The 21,413-nt window shown below is 41.6% G+C and overlaps 1 protein-coding gene and 1 pseudogene across 2 annotated transcripts in view; both read right to left on the bottom strand.

Annotated features, from left to right (window-relative positions):
• The window catches only part of RCOR1 (REST corepressor 1), a 164,332-nt gene that overhangs the window by 42,086 nt on the left and 100,833 nt on the right, over nt 1–21,413 (bottom strand). For both annotated transcript variants that reach the window (XM_063118071.1, XM_063118072.1), the window contains exons 4-6: nt 16,356–16,408; nt 9,955–10,116; nt 6,281–6,399 (exon numbers count right to left, since the gene is read on the bottom strand). In XM_063118071.1, the coding sequence (XP_062974141.1) occupies nt 6,281–6,399; nt 9,955–10,116; nt 16,356–16,408 (334 nt within the window). The remainder of the gene's footprint in view (nt 1–6,280; nt 6,400–9,954; nt 10,117–16,355; nt 16,409–21,413) is intronic.
• On the bottom strand, nt 15,064–15,817 carry LOC134413602 (large ribosomal subunit protein uL22-like; annotated as a pseudogene).

Below are 21,413 nucleotides of genomic sequence, written 5' to 3'. Positions count from 1 at the left end.
ATTTAAAATTCTAAAATGCAGAACATACATACATAAAGCATTAAAAACCGTTAAAAATAAACATGTGGGTGATTAAGATGTGCTGCCAAATGCCTGGGCAAAGAGGAAAGTCTTAACCTGGCGCCGGAAAGATAGCAGCGTTGTTCTATTTCCAGTATTAGAAAGGACATGCTAGAAGACATGTAAAGAACCCTTCTCATGCCTGTTCACCTTAGTTTGGTTGTAATGGTTTTAAGGAAGCCCCCCCCCCCCCGCCCAACCTGCTGCCCTCCACTCTAGCTCAGTGGTAGAGCACCTGCTTTGCACGAAGGAAGTCCCAGGTTCAACCCACAGTATCTCCAGGTATGGCAGGAAAACTCCTGGCTGAAACTCTGAAGAGCTGCTGCCCAGTCAGGGTTGATGATACTGGGCTGAATGGACCAATGGCCTGACTTGGTATAAGGCAGCTTCCTATGTCCCTATGTCCCTACGTCCAGTTCTGGGCTCCACAATTCAAGAAGGACGCAGACAAGCTGGAGCGTGTTCAGAAGAGGGCAACGAGGATGATCAGAGGTCTAGAAACAAAGCCCTATGAAGAGAGACTGAAAGAACTGGGCATGTTTAGCCTGGAGAAGAGAAGATTGAGGGGAGACATGATAGCACTCTTCAAATACTTAAAAGGTTATCACACAGAGGAGGGCCAGGATCTCTTCTCGATTCTCCCAGAGTGCAGGACACGGAATAACGGGCTCAAGTTAAAGGAAGCCAGATTCCGGCTGGACATCAGGAAAAACTTCCTGACTGTTAGAGCAGTGCGACAGTGGAATCAGCTACCTAGGGAGGTTGTGGGCTCTCCCACACTAGAGGCATTCAAGAGGCATCTGGACAACCATCTGTCAGGGATGCTTTAGGGTGGATTCCTGCATTGAGCAGGGGGTTGGACTCGATGGCCTTGTAGGCCCCTTCCAACTCTGCTATTCTATGATTCTATGTACAGAACAGTATGGGATGATGGGCATTGCAGTCTAAACGTATTTAGTTAGTGAAGGCTGTTTTATTTCAGCTGATGGAATCAAGCACCAATCAAACGACTGGGAAAGTCTTTCACAAGTCTTAGAAAAAACACTGCAGTCACTGGGGCTGTATAAATTTTCTTTCCAAATGACAGCAACTATGAACAGTGGCTTGCAATCCCTAAGGGCAAAAGTGTTGGTTTCAGCATATTCACTCATATAAATTGGCTTGATGGGCAAAATTATTTTTTATACAGGGAAGAACTGGTTAAGAACATAAGAAGAGGCATGCTGGATCACACCAAGGACCCATGCTGCCCAGCATTGTGTTCCCACAGTGGCCAATCAGATCCCCGTGGGGAATCTACAAGTAGCCAGTGTGGTGTAGTGGCTAAGGTGTTGGACTGGAAGTTGGGAGTGTTGGACTGGGAGTTCCCCGTGCTTCCTTGGAGAAATGGATGCTTGTCCATGTGCTTGCAGCCACCCTCAGAACTTAAGCTAGGCTCCTGGCTAAAGTGTTGGACTGGGAGTTGGAAGATCCGGGTTCTCAGCTATGGAAACTCATTGGGTGACTTTGGGCCAGTCACAGACTCTCAGCCCAACCTACCTCACAGGGTTGTTGTTGTGAGAACAAAATGGAGAGGAGGAGGAGGATTATGTACACCGCCTTGGGTTCCTTGGAGGAAAAAAGGTGGGATATAAATGAAATAAATAAATAAATAAATAAAAATAAGGCTTGAGTGCAATCACACCCTCCAAGTAGTGTCTCCTAGCAACTGACGTACATAGGCATACCGCCTCTGATCCTGTAGATGGCATATAGCCATTAGGACTGGTAGCCATTGATAGCCTTCTCCTCCAGGAATTTTTCCACCCCCCTTTGAAAGCCATCCAAATTGGTGGCCATCACTACATCTTGTGGTAGTGAATTCCATAGTTTAAAGATGGGCTGTGTAAAGAAAGTTCTTCATTTTATCCATCCTGCCATTTCCCACCAATCAGCTTCATGGGATGCCCCTAGGGTCTAGTATTATGAGACAGGGAGAAAAATATCTCCCTATCCACTTTCTCCACACCATGCATAATTCTGCATACCTCTATCATGTCTCACTCGCCCTTTTTCTAAATGAAACGGCCCCAGACACTGCAATACCATTTGCTATCTAGAGGTAAAACCAGAAGTAGGTTTTGTTCATAAGCTTGTCTAAGTGATTTATTTAAAATATTTACGCCCTTCCTTTCCAAGTTTGCTCAAGGTGGCTTGCAATTACTAAATCCAGCCCAATCTAAATTGGCAGTTTATGAACACAAAACATGCATGTGCCAGCTTGGCCCCTTTCCCAAATTGTGTGAGCGGAATCACCATCTCCATAGCAACAGGCTCTTAGACTATTTTGAATCAATATTCCTGCATTGCAAGAGCATTGAATTAATGCAAAATCTAGACTCAGGCACATCTTCAGAGTTTTTCCAGGGACCAAAATGTCTTGTAAATCAGATTAAGATCATGCGGCAGTGCCGGTCCCATGGATTAAGTAGGATGCAGAAGAGGCACAGCCAACAAACGACAGGACCGGCTTATGAGGTTGATTTCCATTGGGAACCATTTCCATTCCAAATTTTCTAGCAGCATGTCCACAGAATAAGTAACACAGAACCAAGTGAACGATTAAAGACTCCACACACACACACACACACACACAACTCCCGCCAAATTTAATCTGTTAGATGCGCACCTTTTAATTCCACCACCACCACCAAACGTTTAATCCCGACAACAGTAGCAGGCTACATTCAAACAATCTTATCTCTCAGCTTAAAAAACAAAAATACAAGTGAGCCTTTTGCCTGCACAAATAAAGCTTAGGTCCATAAAAAAAATGACTATGGCTATGTTTGGCTGATTGTATCTTGCTTTAATCTGCTGAGATAGGAGGAAACTCCTGCAGTAGCTCCTTCTCTCCTCCCCCTGAGACAAAGTTCAATGAAATGCAGAAGTCTCCAATTAACGATAGCTTCCTGTTTCTCCCAAATGGTGTAGCTATGGTTACCACCTCTGGAACAAGCCAGGATCTTAAACTATGTTTTGATATTGGTTTTTAAAACCCAGTGTTGTTCCAAAATTGGTAACCTTAGTGTCTTGACTTCAGATTAAGTAGGAAACTATGGTTAATTGCAGAGATCCACATTTCATTGAGGTGTGCTACAAATAGAGATGTAAAATTTCTGGAAATTTTGAAGCCATGGAAAAAAACGGAAATTTTCAGAAAAATTGAAATAAGGCAATATTAGCACTTTTTATAGATTGAAAGTCACTTTGTTACTTTAGGAACATAAAATGTAATTATGTCCAAGTTGGTTTGGCATAAAATTATTACATTTGGTATATTAAAAGTACAGTGTATTCAAACAATTATTACAAATTAAATTTACTTTTTAATGTTTTTTTTAAAAAAATTGTAACAAATGGAGCTACAAGCTCCTGAACTGTTAGGAACATCTGAACTGTAAGGAACCTCTTTGGTTCTGCCAATTTATGAGGAGCTGGCAAAAAACATTTTTTAAAAAATGACAACAGAAGAAACCACCAACATTAGTAACAAAGAAAATTATTTATGTCTCCGCTAGTCCTCCAGTGTCAAGACATAAAGCTCCCATTCCCATAAAAAAAACTGAGAAAAAGTAGGGGACCAAGATTCAATGAATATGCATGAAATTTAATCAGACTCATTTTTTGACCTATAGCTATCACTATCAGTTTTAGTCTCTGCTTCAATGGCAATGCCCCCTAGAGGCAGAAATGCATCTTCCTCCTGCATTTGAGAGTTGTAGTCTCAGTTTGCAACCTAGGACTTGCTTGTCCTTGGTGCACAGACATTGTAATAATCTGATACTGTACAGTTTTTAGAAATCATTTGGAGAAGTAACTATCTGAACACCTTGTCTTAAATATTGTATTCATCATCCTAAAATAAAACATCACGTAATCCATTTTTTCCCCTCCTTTTTTCCATTTTTCCAATTTTTCGGGGAAAAACCAAAAAGGCTTCGGGAGAAAAAACTGGGGTTTTTCCCCCAAAAAATTTTCATTTTTTTTCCGGGCCTTCAGATCTCTAGCTACAAAGCGAGGACAGGCAAAAAGTTCATTCGTATCTCAGCTTATTAAGAGAAGCTACAAATATCTAAACCAGTCTTCTCCAACTTGGTGTCCTCCAGGTGGACTGCAAGTCCCATCATTGCCAGCCAGCTTACCCACTGGGAATGATGGGAGTTGCAATCCAAAATATTTGGAGAGCACAGGGTTGGGAAGTCTGATCTAAAGACAGTCACAACCTTTTTATAGACCCTGATAAAACTTTCCCCAGCATAGTGCCCTCCCGATGGTCCACTTTGGTTCGGGATGATGGGAGCTGTAGTCCAAGACATCCGGAAGGTGCCAGGTTGGGAAAGAGGTTAGGGAAGACAGTCCTACTTTTTATAACCAGCGATAGAAAATTACTTTTCCTCCTGAACACAGAGCATTTCCCCCCTGTGAGAAAGTCGCATAGGAGGACAAGGGGAAAGAAAGCCCAGAGAAAGAATCCCATTTAGCGGATAAACCAATTTCACAACAAGGAATTAGCAGGCAAGCTGCATTTTCCTAGAAGCAGGTTGGGCTTGGGCCAAACCTGTCAGCAGACAACTAGATGATTTTGCCAATCCATGAACTTACTCCAAAAGATCTGCCCAATAGCTACTGTGACCTTGAATCACTGGATCTGGACAGAGTATTTATAAGCAAAGATTTCTTAGAAAAGACTTAGGACTTTAAAAAAAGAAGAAACCACAAATCTTTCTAGGAAAGGCCTATATCTGATCTGACATAGCAGGGGTGAGTGGCAAATGATTGCACTGTGGTCAGACTTGTGCTCTGCCAGCCCTAAACAGCCAGGCTCCACCTTATTTCAGCCCTGCTAGCTGCCACTTAGCAGGCTAGTAAAACAAACTGCCTTCTACCAAGTGGACCGATGGAGGAGGTATAGATGTCTCCATCCCTCGTCCACCAGCCAGCTGGGTTTCTTTACTGGGTTAGGGTTAGGGTGACCAGGCGAGTTTGATGTCACCCTATACAACACTAGTGAATCCATTAACTAGTGGATGCATTGACTTCAACCAGAGAAAACAACAGTGACCCTCACAAAAGAAAAGAAAAAATAATCACATATACAGGCTCTGTCAGACTAGGCGGCACCACATTTTACTCAGCAAATTTGCTTGCCACAGGTACACTGACATTATAACAATGTTTTACACAACAAACATATGGACATCTGTGAATGACAGGTGTGTATCCTTAAAACAGCTCAGTGCATCTGCCCAAGAGCCATGATGCATTTTCAGAGACATTTATGGATACAAACCTGACTTCTCATATCACGTTTCCTACATGATTGCTGCATAAAGTGTGGAACCTTAGACAGGCAGGCAAACACACATTTGTTGTACAGTAGCCTTCTTTTTTCCCCAGGAAAGGAGCAAGCTACAAAATAAGAACTTAAGAGGAGCCATGCTGGATCAGGCCAAGGTCCATCTAGTCCAGCATTCTGCGCACACAATGTTCATCAGCTGCTGGTGGGAAACCCGCAATTAGGATATGAGTGCAATAGCACCTGGCCGCAACTGGTGTACATAGGCATACTGCCTCTGGTACTGGACTAGCAACTATTGATAACCTTAAAATCTCCTAAAGGGTAACCTTAAAATCTCCTAAGAGGGAACAAACACAAAAAGCAGCAATTTCTGAAATGTCAATAGTTTGAAAACCCTTCTCTTTTAAGTGTCCTGAAAAGCAACAGAACTTAGTTTGTGCGGCAGTGTCCAGGGAGGTATTTGTAGCAGCAAAGCATAATTGTAGCACCATAAAGATGCGATAGATTTATGATGGCATAAGCTTTTTGTGGACTATAGAGTCCACTGCATCAGATGCACCCACAAAATGTATTAGTCTATAAGGTGCCACAAGTCTATTTGTTATCTGGTGTGATTATTGTAAACCGCCCAGAGAGCTTCGGCTGTGGGGCGGTATGTAAATGTAATAAAATAAATAAATAAATGTATCTCACATAACAGCCACGCTAAACATTTCCATCTTACACTTGACTGGCACAGAACTGCAATTTGAAAAGTATTTTGTTCAAATATTGCGTAAGTGTCCACATTATCCTACACAAACCAAAACTGCAGAACGTGCAAGTTAAGTGGCTCTTATTTTGAGATCCTCCATTTTATAAACCTACTTGTCAACCTACCTTTCCTCTCTTTCTCTTTTCTGTTTCCGAGCATGACGATCCATGACACTTGTTTTGCTTCTTGTCTTTTTCCAGGAGTAGTAGAACTTCACCAAGCTTGCTATCGATTTGTCAGGCAGCTGAGGAGCACAGAATATTGGGACCACTGTAACACTCCACTTCACACATGTGCCCAGTTCAAATCAGACAGTGACAGTTGTCAAGGAAGAGAGCCAAGACCCACTGTGAGCAGAAGTTGTCAATCACCATGGTAGGTTACAAAAAGGAGCATACAGCTATTCCCAAGGCATAATCCAGGATAAGACCTGATTCTGGTTTCGCCTGGGAACAAACTGGCATTTTTATGCCTGAATCAGCAATAGCAGAATACAAAGCACCAGAGCACAAGTGCCTGGCAGCTCCTCACCTGGGTGCCATTCCAGAAACTGAATGCAACTCAACTGGCGCCCTTGGGTACATTTCAAGAAATGGGGCCAGTTTCATGCCAACAGCCAGTGACTTAAATCATTGGTCTTCAACTGGTGAAACAGGATCCACTGCTTTGCCTGGATCACACCATGACCTAAGCAACAGCACTATCACAATACAAATAAATAGCTTAAAAATGCACATTTGGGCTCAACATAAGCGCCAGGTCTAAAAATGTTGAAGACTACTGACTTAAATCACAAAAGCAAAAGGTAACCAGTGAATGGAAACATTTCTGAAGTGCTCGATAAGGTTTCAAATGGTTGCTTCTGTATTTTATCACTTGCCTTTCAATGGAGACATCAGCATCACCTTATTTTTCAAATCTGCATGTTTTTCCCTTCCCACAAACACGACCTAAGTTAGCCATGCTATGTTCTCACTGAAATACTAATTACACTATCAGTTGTTCTGCTTTCGTTGCTAGAGAAGACCAGCTTTAGAAAAAGCAATTTGCAATTAAGGAGCTGTCTCTCAGTTTGTTTGCTTTAAAAAAATATTGATGTGCAATGTATTTAAATTTTGCACACTACTTTAGGAGGCAAGAGTCTCACGTCCCTCATTACTGACCATGAGACGATGTCCCTATTAACACATTCACAGAACTGTTGCTCTCTAAAGCCACAAATTCATCGATGATGCTATATATAGGTAGTCTGACCTGACTTAGAAGGATGCTGCAGTCATTCTTATCCTAAATTTTAGAAGGTCACAAGAACAAACTTGAACGTAAGTTTGGGAAAAGTCATTACTTCCAAAAAACCTTACAAGTATGGAAACCATTATTTACATCCTTGAAACAGTCTGTTCACTTTTTGCTTTTCTCTGCAAATCAATAGAGTTTACCCAGAGAATTGAGCCCTACATCTTGTTCTGACTGTAAACACCTAAAGATCATCTTTGCTGGCTGAGATGCACATAGATTTAGTAGTCAAAGACCTGTAAATGTGAAACAAACGCACTGCTAACCATGGAATTGTTTACATAGTGACTCAATTCAGATAATCCTTCAAAAGTCATTTTGAGGACTCCTGTGCTTCCTCCTCCCCACTTGCACACCTTGTCTTTCAGTTTAAGGATTAACCATTCTTTTTCCATAACATCAAAATCAGCAATTTATAGTGAATGTTTCCTCTTTCATGCAAGGCTTTGCTTTCAATTTGTCGTTTAACACTAACTGTAGTTGGCCATGATGTCCAAATCACCGTGGTTTGAACTGAGTTGCCATTTCTGGTTTAGAGGGCAAATGCTAATTCCAGTTTGTTAATTTGGACGTGTTGGCAAACTATGGTTAGTGCTAAGTAGAAAACTGAATGTAAAGCCATGTGTGAGAGAGGATCACACATGCCTGCGGCTCATTTCCAGTCTTCCATGATTTGAAGGATTGTCTGAATTCAATTTTGGAGGATTTGGAAGTCTGACTGAATACAGCCACTGTTTGCTTGCCCAGGAAATGCCACTAGATGGAAAGAAAGTGTCAGAAGAAGATTCCAGTAAAGGACACTTTTCTTCCCAATGACCTCAATGTCAACTTTTGTTTAAAATGTGTTACAATCAGGTGACATAAAACTTCCCCTTCTGCTCCAGCACAATCACATATTTACTTACAGTGAAAAAGCTAAACAGGACAGAATCAGACATGACTCTTAGCACCACTGAAACACTTAGGCAGATGTATCCCTGCCACAATATCCTCATTTCCCTTGCTAAAAGTCTGTCTACTGGTTACTGGAAGGGGGCAGGAGAGATAACTGTCATTTTGAGCATCACCCTACATCAAGCATCACATCTAGCTCTCCCCTTAGGAAACATCAACTAATAGCGAAGAACTAGAAAAAGGAGTGACTTAAAGAGAGCGGATAAAGCTGGAAACCTTGACCAAAAAATAATAATAAATTACAGCTGTTATTTCTTCTAATTAACAGCACACTGTTTTTAGTGAGCCCCTTGATCTCCAGCCGATAGAAATATGAAACACTTCTGCTCTTTAAAAAATCCTCAAGTAAAATCAAGTAGATATGTTTGGAGGAGAAAGAATGCCTTTTGGGGCATTCTTTCAGCAAATTTACACAAATTAAAATGTGTTAATTGGTTTAAACTGTGATTAAGACAGATACTAAAAAATTCCCGTATTTCTATCACTTTCACTTTGATTCTACCCCAAGACCCTACATATACAGATCTAGTGTAACCTCACTAAAATTTTCGGATATGGCTACTCTGATGGGACATATTTTGATAAAGACAAAAGCACCAATGTTTTGAGAATATCTCTTTGTATCAAGGACAATTCTGATTACCTTCCAAACAATGCTTAGAACTCCTGGCTTTTAACTCATACACAGAAGACCATATACACAGTCTGTACATTTGTTTTTACCATTTTTAAATTATGTACTGGTTTTAGCTTATTAATGCTTTAATTTGTTTTTAGCTGAGTATATTTATTGTTTTATATTGTTTGTATGATTTGTGAACCACCCAGAGAGCTTTGGCTATTGGGTGATATAAAAATGTAATAAATAAATAAATAATCTGTATGCCGCCCTGAGATCCTTGTGGTGTAGGGCGGGATACAAATGTCATCATCATCATATACCATTGGAACTGACCTTGTTCTCTATGAATTTGCAGCATGCAGTGGATGAGATCAACTGGATAATTACCTGGCCCTTTGACTGCCTGTACAAAAGCCTACACCCAGTGAGATTAGTTGATTTAGAAATTAGTAGAAATTAGTTGATTTAGAGATTAGCAGATACCTTTTACTCCATGGCATGAAAAGTTCTGAGCACATAATCTTATTCCCCAAACCCACCCGCTCCACCCCTTCTCTGAATAATCCAGTTGTTGTCTTATTAGTTGTGTTTCATACTTCACTTTGTAAATAATATACAAGAAAATTTAATAATACACAATTTTTGAAATAAAAACTGGGCATAAAAAACCCCTAACAACTCAACTTCATTCCATTTCCCCCTCCTATTTGTTTAAAAGATGTCACTAGTATAAGTTACCTCCAGCCAGTAATGTATGCTGGTGCAGTGGCTTTCCTCAGAAAACCCCTTCTGTCAGCATATGCTACTGGCGCTGCACTACAAGTTCACTTACGCTAGCGCTACATCAGTGGCATAAGTGGAGCGGCAGCATCGGATACTGCCCACGGCTTGCAAGCCACCAAACCTACAGCTTCAGGGGTGCCTTACCATCTGCTGAATTCTGTGGAATGTTTTCCCATGAAAACTGAAAGCCTGCTCAAACAGGACTTTGTCTTCAACCGTCCATTCATCTGGGAAGGGGGTGAAGTTAGGTAGATCAGCCAGCGACTTCTCAATGTTATGTTTGTGCCAAAAGAGCATCCCAAGGGCCTGGAGATGAGAGGGCAGAAGAGGGTGGGAAAATATCATGGATAAATGCAAATGAAATCTAGATGCACAATCAATGGAAAAGAATAGCATTCTTTACAGTTTTCATTTTAAAAAAAGCCAACCTTCTACATTTCTCTATAGGCTGCAGTTCCAAAGCCTAGATTTTAGTAGTTCAGCAAGTTTCAGTTTCTCTCCAATCCCCTTCTGGCATACCTACTGCACTGCCTTCTTACTACACACACAGCTATGGTGACTGTAGCAAGGAGTATGCAGAGACTCTGAGCAGCATCCAATGTGCCCCACACATAGTGGGACCCACTGCTATCGCAACAGGAAGTTAGTGCTTCATAATGATCATTTCCAGAATGCAGTAGGTCAGTGGAGCTCACAGAAGGGGGCTTTGCTGACTGGCCTAATTCGGGGAACAAGCATTTCTAGTCATTTAGGTTGGAAGACCTAAAGACGGTAGTGCACACACTGGTAACTTCAAGGCTTGACTTCTGTAATGCGCTCTACATGGGGCTACCTCTGTGCCTAGTCCGGAAACTTCAATTAGTCCAAAATATCGCAGCCAGGCTGGTCACTGGTACACCTAGGGGTGACCACATTACACCAGTTTTAGAATCTCTTCACTGGCTGCCTATTAGTTTCCGGGCGAAGTACAAAGTGTTGGTTATTACCTTTAAAGCCCTACATGGTTTGGGTCCAGGCTACCTGCAGGATTGCCTTCTCCCGTACAATCCGCCCCACACACTCAGGTCCTCTGGGAAGAATCCACTTCAGCTAGCAAAAACTAGATTAACAACTGTTACCCAGAGGACCTTCTCTTCTGCTGCTCCCAGACTGTGGAATGGCCTGCCGGAGGAGATTCGTCAACTTGACAGTCTTTTAGAATTTAAAAGAGCAATAAAGACTGATCTATTCCGGCAGGCCTATCCAGTGAAATTTTAGAATGTTTTCAGGATATTTTAATCATGTATGATATGTTTTAATTCGTTTTAATGTGTGTATTTTATCTCATGTTTTTATACTATTTGTTTTACACTTTGAATTGTTTTAGTTTTTGTGAACCGCCCAGGGAGCTTCGGCTATTGGGCGGTATAAAAATGATAATAATAATAATAATAATAATAATAATAATAATAATAATAATTTCTGGGGTTGCTTTCAGAATTGCTGGTTCCAGTTGTGGTAGCAGTAAGCCTCTAGGGCACTACACAACTAACAGAAGCCCAGTGACACTATTGGATACTGCCCTCTGTTAGTATCCACATGCGGCTTCATATCCAGCTTCTTTTTTTAAAGCAGGAACCATTGGCTGGGCTACAATTCTTCCCCTCCCCTTCAGCTGAAGAGGCATATAGTCACACAAACACAGCCACCATAAAATGCATTAATTTAGAAATGCTCCAAGAACACAAAAGGCTCTGAGCGGTTGAACTGCAGTATCATGAGTGAGTTGTCCTACTTCCACTTTAACTGTGTGCACACAAGCAGGCCAGCCACACACACGAGCCATTAAACATACCAAGTAAGCAGAGGAACGCAGAGTAGGCATTGGATCTTTCCTTTTGCTTTAACAAAACTAGGAATCCTTAAACAATGCAGAACAACACTTTTGAATAGGAAATAAACCCTGCCCCAAAGTCCTCGGAATTGGTAGTCACCACTGTATCCCCAGAGAGCAAACTAGACACATTGTTTTCCGACATGCATGATGATATTTTTTCCTAGTGAATTAAAAGAAATGCCATTCCAGTTCACCGTGGTATTTTTGAAAAGGGTGACACAAAGGATGTCTGGAAATCCCACCCAACTAAACTTGGAGTGTGTTGGGTTCTTGTACAGAAAACCCCCCCAAAGTCACAGGGATTACATCACGGTTTCACATCAGCAAGTTCCTTTGGCTGTATAATCCAGCCTGTCCTCCTGATTTCTGTCACAGCAGACATTTCAGTAGGGGCCAACTGTCTTACACTTGAAATAAAGTTTAGCTGGCAAACTTGTCTTCTCAAATAAAATTATTATGCACCAAATCCACTAAAACGAATAAGCCTCTATCAGCTCTGATTCTCTACAGTCATATATAGATTCCACATCCCCTGGGCAACATCTTTCTTTCAGACCATGCAAAGTGAAAGTGCTAACTTTGGTGCTGGGGTTTCCCTCTCCTCTCAACTCACTATGCTATGCAAAAAAAGAAAAAAAAATAAAAATAAAAAAGCATTTTTTCTTTCTTGATAGAAAGTTAGATGTTCAAAAAACTGTCTGCGGCTCCACATCTATAAACACAAGCATGACCCTGTGGCTCCATGTCATTGAGCTCTTGTTGCTAAACATCTAGGGAGTTTTCCTTCTTGGAATTCCCTTTAACATGACTCACTGCAAGAAGAAACTTTACACATAAAGGTTGGGTTTTTTCCCTCTTTCAAATCTCCCAGTACAGGAATGCCTCATAGAACAACAAGACAACGAGGATGATCAGGGGTCTGGAAACAAAGCCCTATGAGGAGAGACTGAAACAGCTGGGCATGTTTATTTATTTTATTTATTTATTTTATTACATTTATATACCACCCCACAGCCTAAGCTCTCTGGGAGGTTCACAAAAGCTAAAAACAGTAAACATTAAAAGTATACAAAATTTAAAAACCATCAGAGACATAAAAACGACAGTATAAAAACAGCAGCATCCATTTAAGATTTAAGAAGAGAAGATTGAGGGGAGACATGATAGCACTCTTCAAATACTTAAAAGAGGAGGGCCGGGATCTCTTCTTGATCCTCCCAGAGTGCAGGACATGGAATAACGGGCTCAAGTTACAGGAAGCCAGATTCCGGCTGGACATCAGGAAAAACTTCCTGACTGTTAGAGCAGTATTGGGTGTTAGCTTGGGAACGTATGTGATCAACAAACAGGCACCAAGAAAACATATATGGCTGTCCTCTCCAACCAGTGGTCCGAAACATTAGGACTGGACTGGAAAAAACTGGGTTTATTCTCATGATGGTGTCTCACTTCATGAACTACTGGCAAAGGAATTTTCATTTGCATTAATTGGACTTATCAACTTCAGCATATGCTGGAAGAGAACATACTTGATAATATATCTGTCTTAAAGAATTCAAGGACTTTGAAGTTTGACCCACGGTCTTCACTTTCTTTCCCCTCCCCCCCTTTTGATGTGTTAATCCAAAATTAAATTTCTCAACTTTTTGTTGTATTAAGTCAGTTTTATTATGTAATAATGTGGGGAATTTTTTTTTGGAAACCACCCAAAGAACTTCAGCTATTGGGCAGTATAGAAATGTAATAAATAAATAAATAAATAAATAAGACAATGGAACCGGTTACCTAGGGAGGTTGTGGGCTCTCCCACACTAGAGGCCTTCAAGAGGCAGCTGGACAACCATCTGTCAGGGATGCTTTAGGGTAGATTCCTGCATTGAGCAGGGGGTTGGACTCGATGGCCTTGTAGGCCCCTTCCAACTCTGCTATTCTATGATTCTATGAACAATGGAAGATCAAAACCTTGAAATTATACAGTCCTCTACTTATATAATTTTCCACTGTTAGTCTCTTTAATTTTCAAGTTGATCTTAGTTTCAGGTGCTATGCTTCTTCAACACTATCCCATTTAGATGGATCTAGGAGTTGTTTATGTAGGGAGGGCAGAGATACACTCATTAGAGATTTAGTACTTAGCACACAGATTGTATTCCTGTTATATTATTATAATGCATGGTATTATAACAAGGGCAGGCAATTTTATTGAAGCCAGGGGCCACATTCTTTTGCTTGAAAGTGGTCACGGGGCACAGATGGGTTTTTGGGTAGGAACAACTCTTCTTTCTCCCTTTCCATGAAAGATTCTGGTGGGCTCCAATTTAAGAACCTATATGAAACTAAAGTTGTTGTAATAAAAAATATACTCTGCTTAGACCATTTCTCTGCATTTTCCTGGATTCCTGGGGAATCTTACAGTTCCTAGAGGAGGTAGGGCAGTCATTATTATTATTTATTATATTTCTATACTGCCCCATAGTTGAAGCTCTCTGGGCGGTTTACAAAAGATTAAAACGTTAAAAATCAATATACAAAATTTAAAAGCATGAAAACATAAAACAGACAGCATACATAGAGACAACGTACATCCAAAAAACAACTTTGAACTTTCAGCCAAACCTAAAAATAGATCTGGGATTGATTAAAAATTCAACATAGGCTGCTAAATGCCCGGGGAAAGAGAAAAGTCTCAACCTGGTGCCAAAAAGATAATGTTGGCGCCAGGCAGGCCTTGTTGGGGAGTTCATTCCATAATTGGGAGGCCACCCTTATTGCTGTCTTCTGAGCTTCCGTCAGAGTACACACCCAGAGGAGGACCGTAGAAGTTGACGTAGTGTATTGGTAGGTTCGTGTCGGGAAAGGCGTTCCTCCAGGTATTGTTCTCCTGAGCCGTGTAAGGCTTTATAGGTTAGAACCAGTGCATGTTCTTGCTGGTTGTTTAGAAACAAATTGAAGGGGCAAAGTACATGATGCTTTACTTATGTAGCGTGCAGCTGACAACTCTTTTTGTTTTTTCCTCCAGAGTAAGTACACTCATCCATGATCCAGATCACCATGCACCAGGAGGGGAGGTTTAAATCTTTCCCTGTCAGCTACTTGGGTCTTGAATTTCTATCTCTGCCTCTGCATGAGGATTTAATAATAACAACCACCATTACCACCGGCAATGGATCATTTATTTATTTATTACATTTTTTTCTTTTAAATCCAGGCAGTTGGATGGGGGATAGAATTTTGAGATCCAAGCAGCTGAGGAGAAAAGGTTTGAACCTCCCTTCTCAGGTGGTCCTAATTCAGATCAGGGCTAAAGGCACTTAGCCTAGAGTAAACAGCAGAGAGGGGTAGGCTGCACACCACGTAATTATTTGTGAACCAAAGGAGTGTTTATTCCCGAGCCATCAGCTTCTGCTTCTTCAGTTTCTTTGGAGATATCTTCTTCTTTGGGGCAACTTCCTCTTCTGGCTTAGGTACAATCTGCTCCTTCTCTGTGAGAATCATCTCAATATGGCAGGGAGAACTCATAGAGGGGTTGACGAGACCATGAGCTCTGCAGGTCTATGCGGCCATGAGCTCTGTAGAGCTTCAGCTATTGGGCGGTATAGAAATGCAATAAATAAATAAACAAATAGGTCCGCCCGCACATCTTCGGGGCTTTGTTAACCTGAATGTGCTCAATTACCAGAGAATCTACATCTAGACCCTTGAGCTCAGCGTTGCTCTCAGCATTTTTGAGCATGTGCAGAAGGAACTCATCACTCTTTTTTGGCCAGCGCCCCTGTGTCCAGCCCCACGGCTTGGCCTGAGCATATCTGCCAACCCCACCATTGTAATGACAGAAGAGAACACACTTGCTTCTTTAGAGATACATTCTTCAAATATTTGGTGGCTTTCCAGATGTGCATACCCTTGATAGCTTGGGCAGTCTCACGTGTGTTCTTGAAGTGGACCCGAAGGCTGGAACCCCTTGACTTGCAGGATTTTGTGGGGTTCTTTGGATCATTTATTTATTTATTACATTTTTATACCGCCCAATAGCCGAAGCTCTCTGGGCGGTTCACAAAAATTAAAACCATAATTTCAAGCGAGTAGCGGACCATTTTAAGAGGTTACCTCAGTTCGGCCACTACTGCCGGGAAAAAGCCACCGCATAATTAAAGTAACATGTTGTTTGATCCAAAGCCCACATGTTTAGACAGACATTCGTGTGATATGTTTTATGCTGTTACTTAGCTAGCATTCGGCTACTGGTCTGTGCCTTTTGCTGTATGTTTCATTAGGTTTTCTAGGAGGTATTAGTCTATTATTGTTTTATTTCCGCATATACGCTTTTATCGTGACTAATGATGTGATCCGGCCTGACCTTTTTGGACAGACAGGATATTTAAAACATGACTGTGCATACATATGGTTATATGTAATTATATATTACACATACAATAAATCACAAAACGGTAGGTGAAAATCACTTGATAGACAAAATCACCATGCCGAATGTAGTTACGAGAATTTGATGCTCTATGAATCTCTCTCTCACACACACACACAAACATACCACTAACCCATCCATGACTTTAATTTAAAATAGTAAACCGAGAGACAAAGAAAGAGGGCGGTAAAAGAGTCATATTCTGGTAAATACACTTTTTTTTTCATTTTTGAATTGCTTTGTTACCTGTTCCATATTGTAGCCATGCTTCTCTTTTGCTATAGCAATGTATTCGTCCACTGGGGAGAGAAAACAACAACAGAGAGTATTAGATCTTGAACAACAAAAGCACATATGCTACCGATTTCCTCTATATAGTAAATAAAATGGTCATGTTCAGACAATCAAGTCTTGGCTTAATAAGAGGAGATATGAATGGGCTTCCTGCACCCGAATGCAGCTGCTTCTCTCCTCCCTTTGCACAAGCAAGGAAACAATTATTTTATTATTATTATTATTATTATTATTATTATTATTATTATTATTATTATTTCTCTTTCTTGCTCATGGCAGTTATTCTAGTCGGACATGACGGGCTTTGCCAAGTCAATGCTGTCTTTTACAGATTCAGGAATTTCCTGACAATTGAGCATGTTTTAATTATGACTGCTTTCTGGATGTTGGTATGGATGTATTTTGGTACTCCCAGTTTCTGAAGGTTTTCTGTAAAAAATTTTAAAAAAAACTTGATGTGATGCCAGTGACTGATGTGACTAATGGAATAATTGTGACCTTTTCCTGTTGCCATAGTTCTTTGACTTCCATGGCCAGCGATGTATATTTTTCTCTCTTTTCCATTTCTTCAACATTTTTGTCATTAGGTATTGCTATGTCAATGAGGTATGTGTGTTTTTCTTTTTTGTCTATGACCGTTATGTCTGGTCAGTTGCAAGGTATTGTCTTGTCGATATGAATTGTTCTGTCCCAGTGTATTTTATGATCTGCATTTTCCAAGATTGTTTCGGGTGAATATGTATAGTATGCTGTAGGTTATTTGATGAGGTTGAACGTGATGGTCAGTTGTTGAATTATTAGTATTCTGACTTTTTCCAATTAATATCCTGGCTTGTTGGATGCCAGTAACTGTAGTTTCCCAGTATGGACATAATGGGAATTGACAGTTGACTGTGGATTCCACATTTGTTTTTCCACTCATACAAAGGTACTATGTGTGGGTGCACAAAGTTCATTCGTATCTTGACATATTAAGCAGCAATTTGATTGTCCAAATGTGGCCACTGCGTGCTTCTTATACTCTGCGCACAAATCAAAATGGGAGTTATCAAAATGGCCTATTTATATTATTTGTTTGTCAAATATAAATACATTTACTAAGTGTTGTACAGAGATTAATGAAGACCGCTCTTACACGCAGACTTCTAATCTGCAAAAAGAAAAAGGAAGAGAAGGAAGACGAAGGCAAGCAAATTCCAGTACCAATTCTCAAAGTTACAGCATCTCAGTATTGTCTGATCTGAACAGATGGACCTCCCTGCCTTTCCGTACACATACACACAATCCGGCAGCCCTTAGTCCTCTGGCTGAGGACGGGGCCAGGGAACATTCTCATCGGATCCAGAACAATTGGCAGCAGGAGCAAAGTGTTCTTTCTGGCACAGAACAGGAAAGTAAGCTCTTTGCAGCTGCTCCTTCTCTTGCTAATGGATGTCCCTTCCTTCAGTCATTCATTAATTTCCATACCGCCCAACAGCCAAAGCTCTCTGGGCGGTTAACAAAGATTAAAAACGTTAAAAATACATATAAAACTATTTACAGACAAATATCTAAGCAGGCAGAACACACACAGACGACATCACTAAAACATTACCAAACAATCAACAATAAGACAAATCCATGACCTGATTGACCTTGTTATATGCTGACAAATGCCTTAGAGAAGAGAAAGATCTCAACCGTGTGCCAAAAAGTTAACAGTGTTGGCCCCAGGCAGCCGTCATGGAGGAAATCAGGGGGTCACCACAGAGAAGGTCCTCTCCCTTGTTGCCCTCCTCCTAGCTTCCCTTGGAAGAGGCACCTGGAAAAGGGTCCTAGATGCTGAACACAGCATCACCATGATGGGATGTTGCCAGGTTGATCTTCCCTTTGCTGTGACATTTTTCCTGGGAGGCAGGGAATACAGCCTTGTAATGCTCCTTGTAATGCCAAAGGATGGTACTTCTCATCCTAGATACACTGAATGCCATGGTCCATGGGATGAACTCTATAGAAGCATGAATGCGCTTGAGAAATACAAACTATTTCATAGGAAGTGACATGATATAACTGACTAATACACATCTCCAAGGGAGTATTTTACTGAACTGTGGAAGGTGAGGGGTATTTTTTCCACACAAGAGGACATCCTCTGGTCCTCCCATAGAAGATGCCCTTCATTTATTACAGCAAGTAGCATGAGAACTGCCTTCTTCTCGCTTTGCCCTATGACACTACAGTAACTCTTAAAAGTCCAAGGGCCTTGCTAGACAACGGAGTAGCCCAGTGCGAGCCCCGAGCCGCCCCCTGGGCGTCCAGATGACACACAGGGGATTCCGGGCTCAGGCAGGGGTAACCCTCCCTTGGCCCGGGATAACCGGCACCGTTTGTGGCCTGGTATTTCTCGCAGTCTCAGGCTGAGACAGCGGGCATGTAGCCCGTTCCGCCACTTTTCCCGGCTACCGCATTTACTCGCAAGTAGCTGGGAAAAGCAGCAGGCGGCCATCAGGGCAGGATGGGGAGATGGGGGGGGAAACGGAGCCAGGAGGATGGGGGGAATCGGAGATCGCAGGTGGGCGGGGGGATCGCGGCTAGTGGGGGAATTGGGGGCAGGAGGAGCGGGGAATTTTTTTTTTTAAAAAAAAAACACCCTACCTGCCGTCTCTGGAGCGCTCCTGCACTGCTGGCCCCTTTAAAACTTTTTTTTTAAATGGTGGGCGCAATGGCTCTCCTCCAGAGCTCGTCGCGCCTCGCGTGTGAACGAGGGCGAGATCCTGCGATACTTGCATCACGGGATCTCCCCTCCTCTAGCCCGGATTTACAGGTAGGTCTAGCTAAGGCCCCATACTACAAAGAAGGGACCAACCGTGCATTACAGCTACACTGTGGGAATGAAGCCATGATGGACATGCAACCCCCCTGCCACTACCGTAGCTTATAAAGGGCACCAAAGGCAAGGAAGAAAATTCCACTTGCATTTGTCTTGCAATTCATAAAAGAGAAGAAGGGGCCAGGCGGCACTCCTCTCAAGTCCTGGCATGGTTCCATTGGAGATAACTGAACACAGATTGAGTGGAAGGAAATATCCGTAGTTCTGGTGCAGCAATCTAATGAAATTAGTGCTCAGAGAAAAGGTAATACACTTCATATCTTTATATTTTAATAGCCTGCTTTGGGCAGGTCCAGAGCATCTCACACAGTCACGACCATTTCAATCGTTAAAGTAAAATTACATGTTTGCATGAAGGATACATTAAGAAAAGTGTTTTGACCATCCTTCTATACACCACCCCCGTTCAAGGAATTCACAAGATTACAGACACAACGCAAAAGAGCCAACTGGGTGCACAGATTTATTTATTTTTCTTTTGGGGTGGGAGGCTAGAATAAGCAGGGGTTCTTTCTTTCGCACAATCGCATCTCGTTAACTCCACACTCCAGTGCACACACACAGCCCTGCATTAAATTTGCAAACCAGGCTCTAGACTTCCATCGCTTGTTGTGACTAGAAGCGGTGGGAAGGATTAAGCAAAACAGGGGTGCCTCCAGAGAAGAGAGCCCTCTGAGAGCGTCAGGAGTGACAAAATTGACACATGTAGCCCAGCCTAAATGGCTGAATTGCTTTATTTCCATCAAGATGATGATGATTAGGAGGAAGAGGAGGAGGAGGAGATCATAAGAAATGCCATCCTGGATCAGACCAAGGGTCCATCTAGTCCAGCACTCTATTCACACAGTGGCCAACCAGCCGCCAGCCAAGGGCCAACAAAGCAGGGCATGGTGCAACAGCACCCTCCCACCCATGTTCCCCAGTAATAATAATAATAATAATAATAATAATAATAATAATAATATAATTATTTCTCACCCGCCTCTCCCTTTGGATCGATATTTTAAGGTTGCTTACAAAACTTTTAAAAAAGACAGACACTTACAAAAACAGCAATGATAAAGGATGGCATATAAAACACAGTAGCAAGCAGCCTATCTATGTATCTATAATAATAGCTCTAAAATGTCAAGGAGTCACGACGCTAAAAACAGGTTTCGTACAGGGCAACTTCACACTAAAAAAAATTATCCAGAAAGTCAGACAGAAACAGAATTAAAACACTTCCTTTCCAACAAAGGCCCTTAAAAAAAGAGAGCAAGGCCTTAATCTTGCAGCAGAAGGCCACCAGAGAACGGCCAAAGCAGGTTTCCTCAGAGAGGGAGTTCCAAAAGATACAGCCAGTGTAGTGCTAGAACTTTGCATGCCCAACTGGAAAGTTATGTGGTGCCAATTCCTTTTTACCGCCACCAAGGTGCCCTCTGTGTACAGTGTCAGCTCCATGCCTAAGGACATGCACATATGCACATTTTTAGGATGTTTTAATCATGTATGGTATGTTTTTGATCAGTTTTTAATGTGTATTTTATATGTTTTTATACTGTTTGTTTTATACTTTGAATGGTTTTAGTTTTTGTGAGCCGCCCAGGGAGCTTCAGCTGTTGGGCGGTATAAAAATGCAATAAATAATAACAACAACAACAACAACAACAAGAAGTCAAGCTGCAAAATATAGCTGCAAAAATAGAGCCATTTTTCACACATCTGCCCCATTCACATGTAAATTTCTATTCCATTGTATTTATTTTTATTACATTATTATCACTTTAAGAGTTTCAGCTCTAAGACGACGCAGAAGTTGAAATGTTGATGATAATGTGGGGAGGGGTCTTACATTGGCAGTAACGGGCAAGCAGGAGAGGGGTCACACCCACAGTCATTTTCTGACGTTCTTCCTTTCTTGGCTTCAGTAACAGAAGTCATCTATGCCCTGGTTTCATCCAGACTAGACTACTGTAATGCGCAGTACATGGGGCTGCCTTTAAAGATGGTTCAGAAGCTTCACCTGGTGCAGAATGCAGCTGCCTAGTTGCTTGTTGGGGCTTGGTGATAACACTGCTTCTGTACCCCCTGCACTGTTTCCGTACCCGATTTCAAATGCTGCCGATTGCTTTTAAAGCCGTAACAGCTCAGGACCAGGT

The sequence above is a fragment of the Elgaria multicarinata genome, chromosome 2 (assembly GCF_023053635.1).
Source record: "Elgaria multicarinata webbii isolate HBS135686 ecotype San Diego chromosome 2, rElgMul1.1.pri, whole genome shotgun sequence".
Taxonomy (NCBI): Eukaryota; Metazoa; Chordata; class Lepidosauria; order Squamata; family Anguidae; genus Elgaria; species Elgaria multicarinata.
The sequence above is the reverse complement of the archived record's forward strand: the minus strand, read 5'-3'. Positions and strand labels throughout refer to the sequence as shown.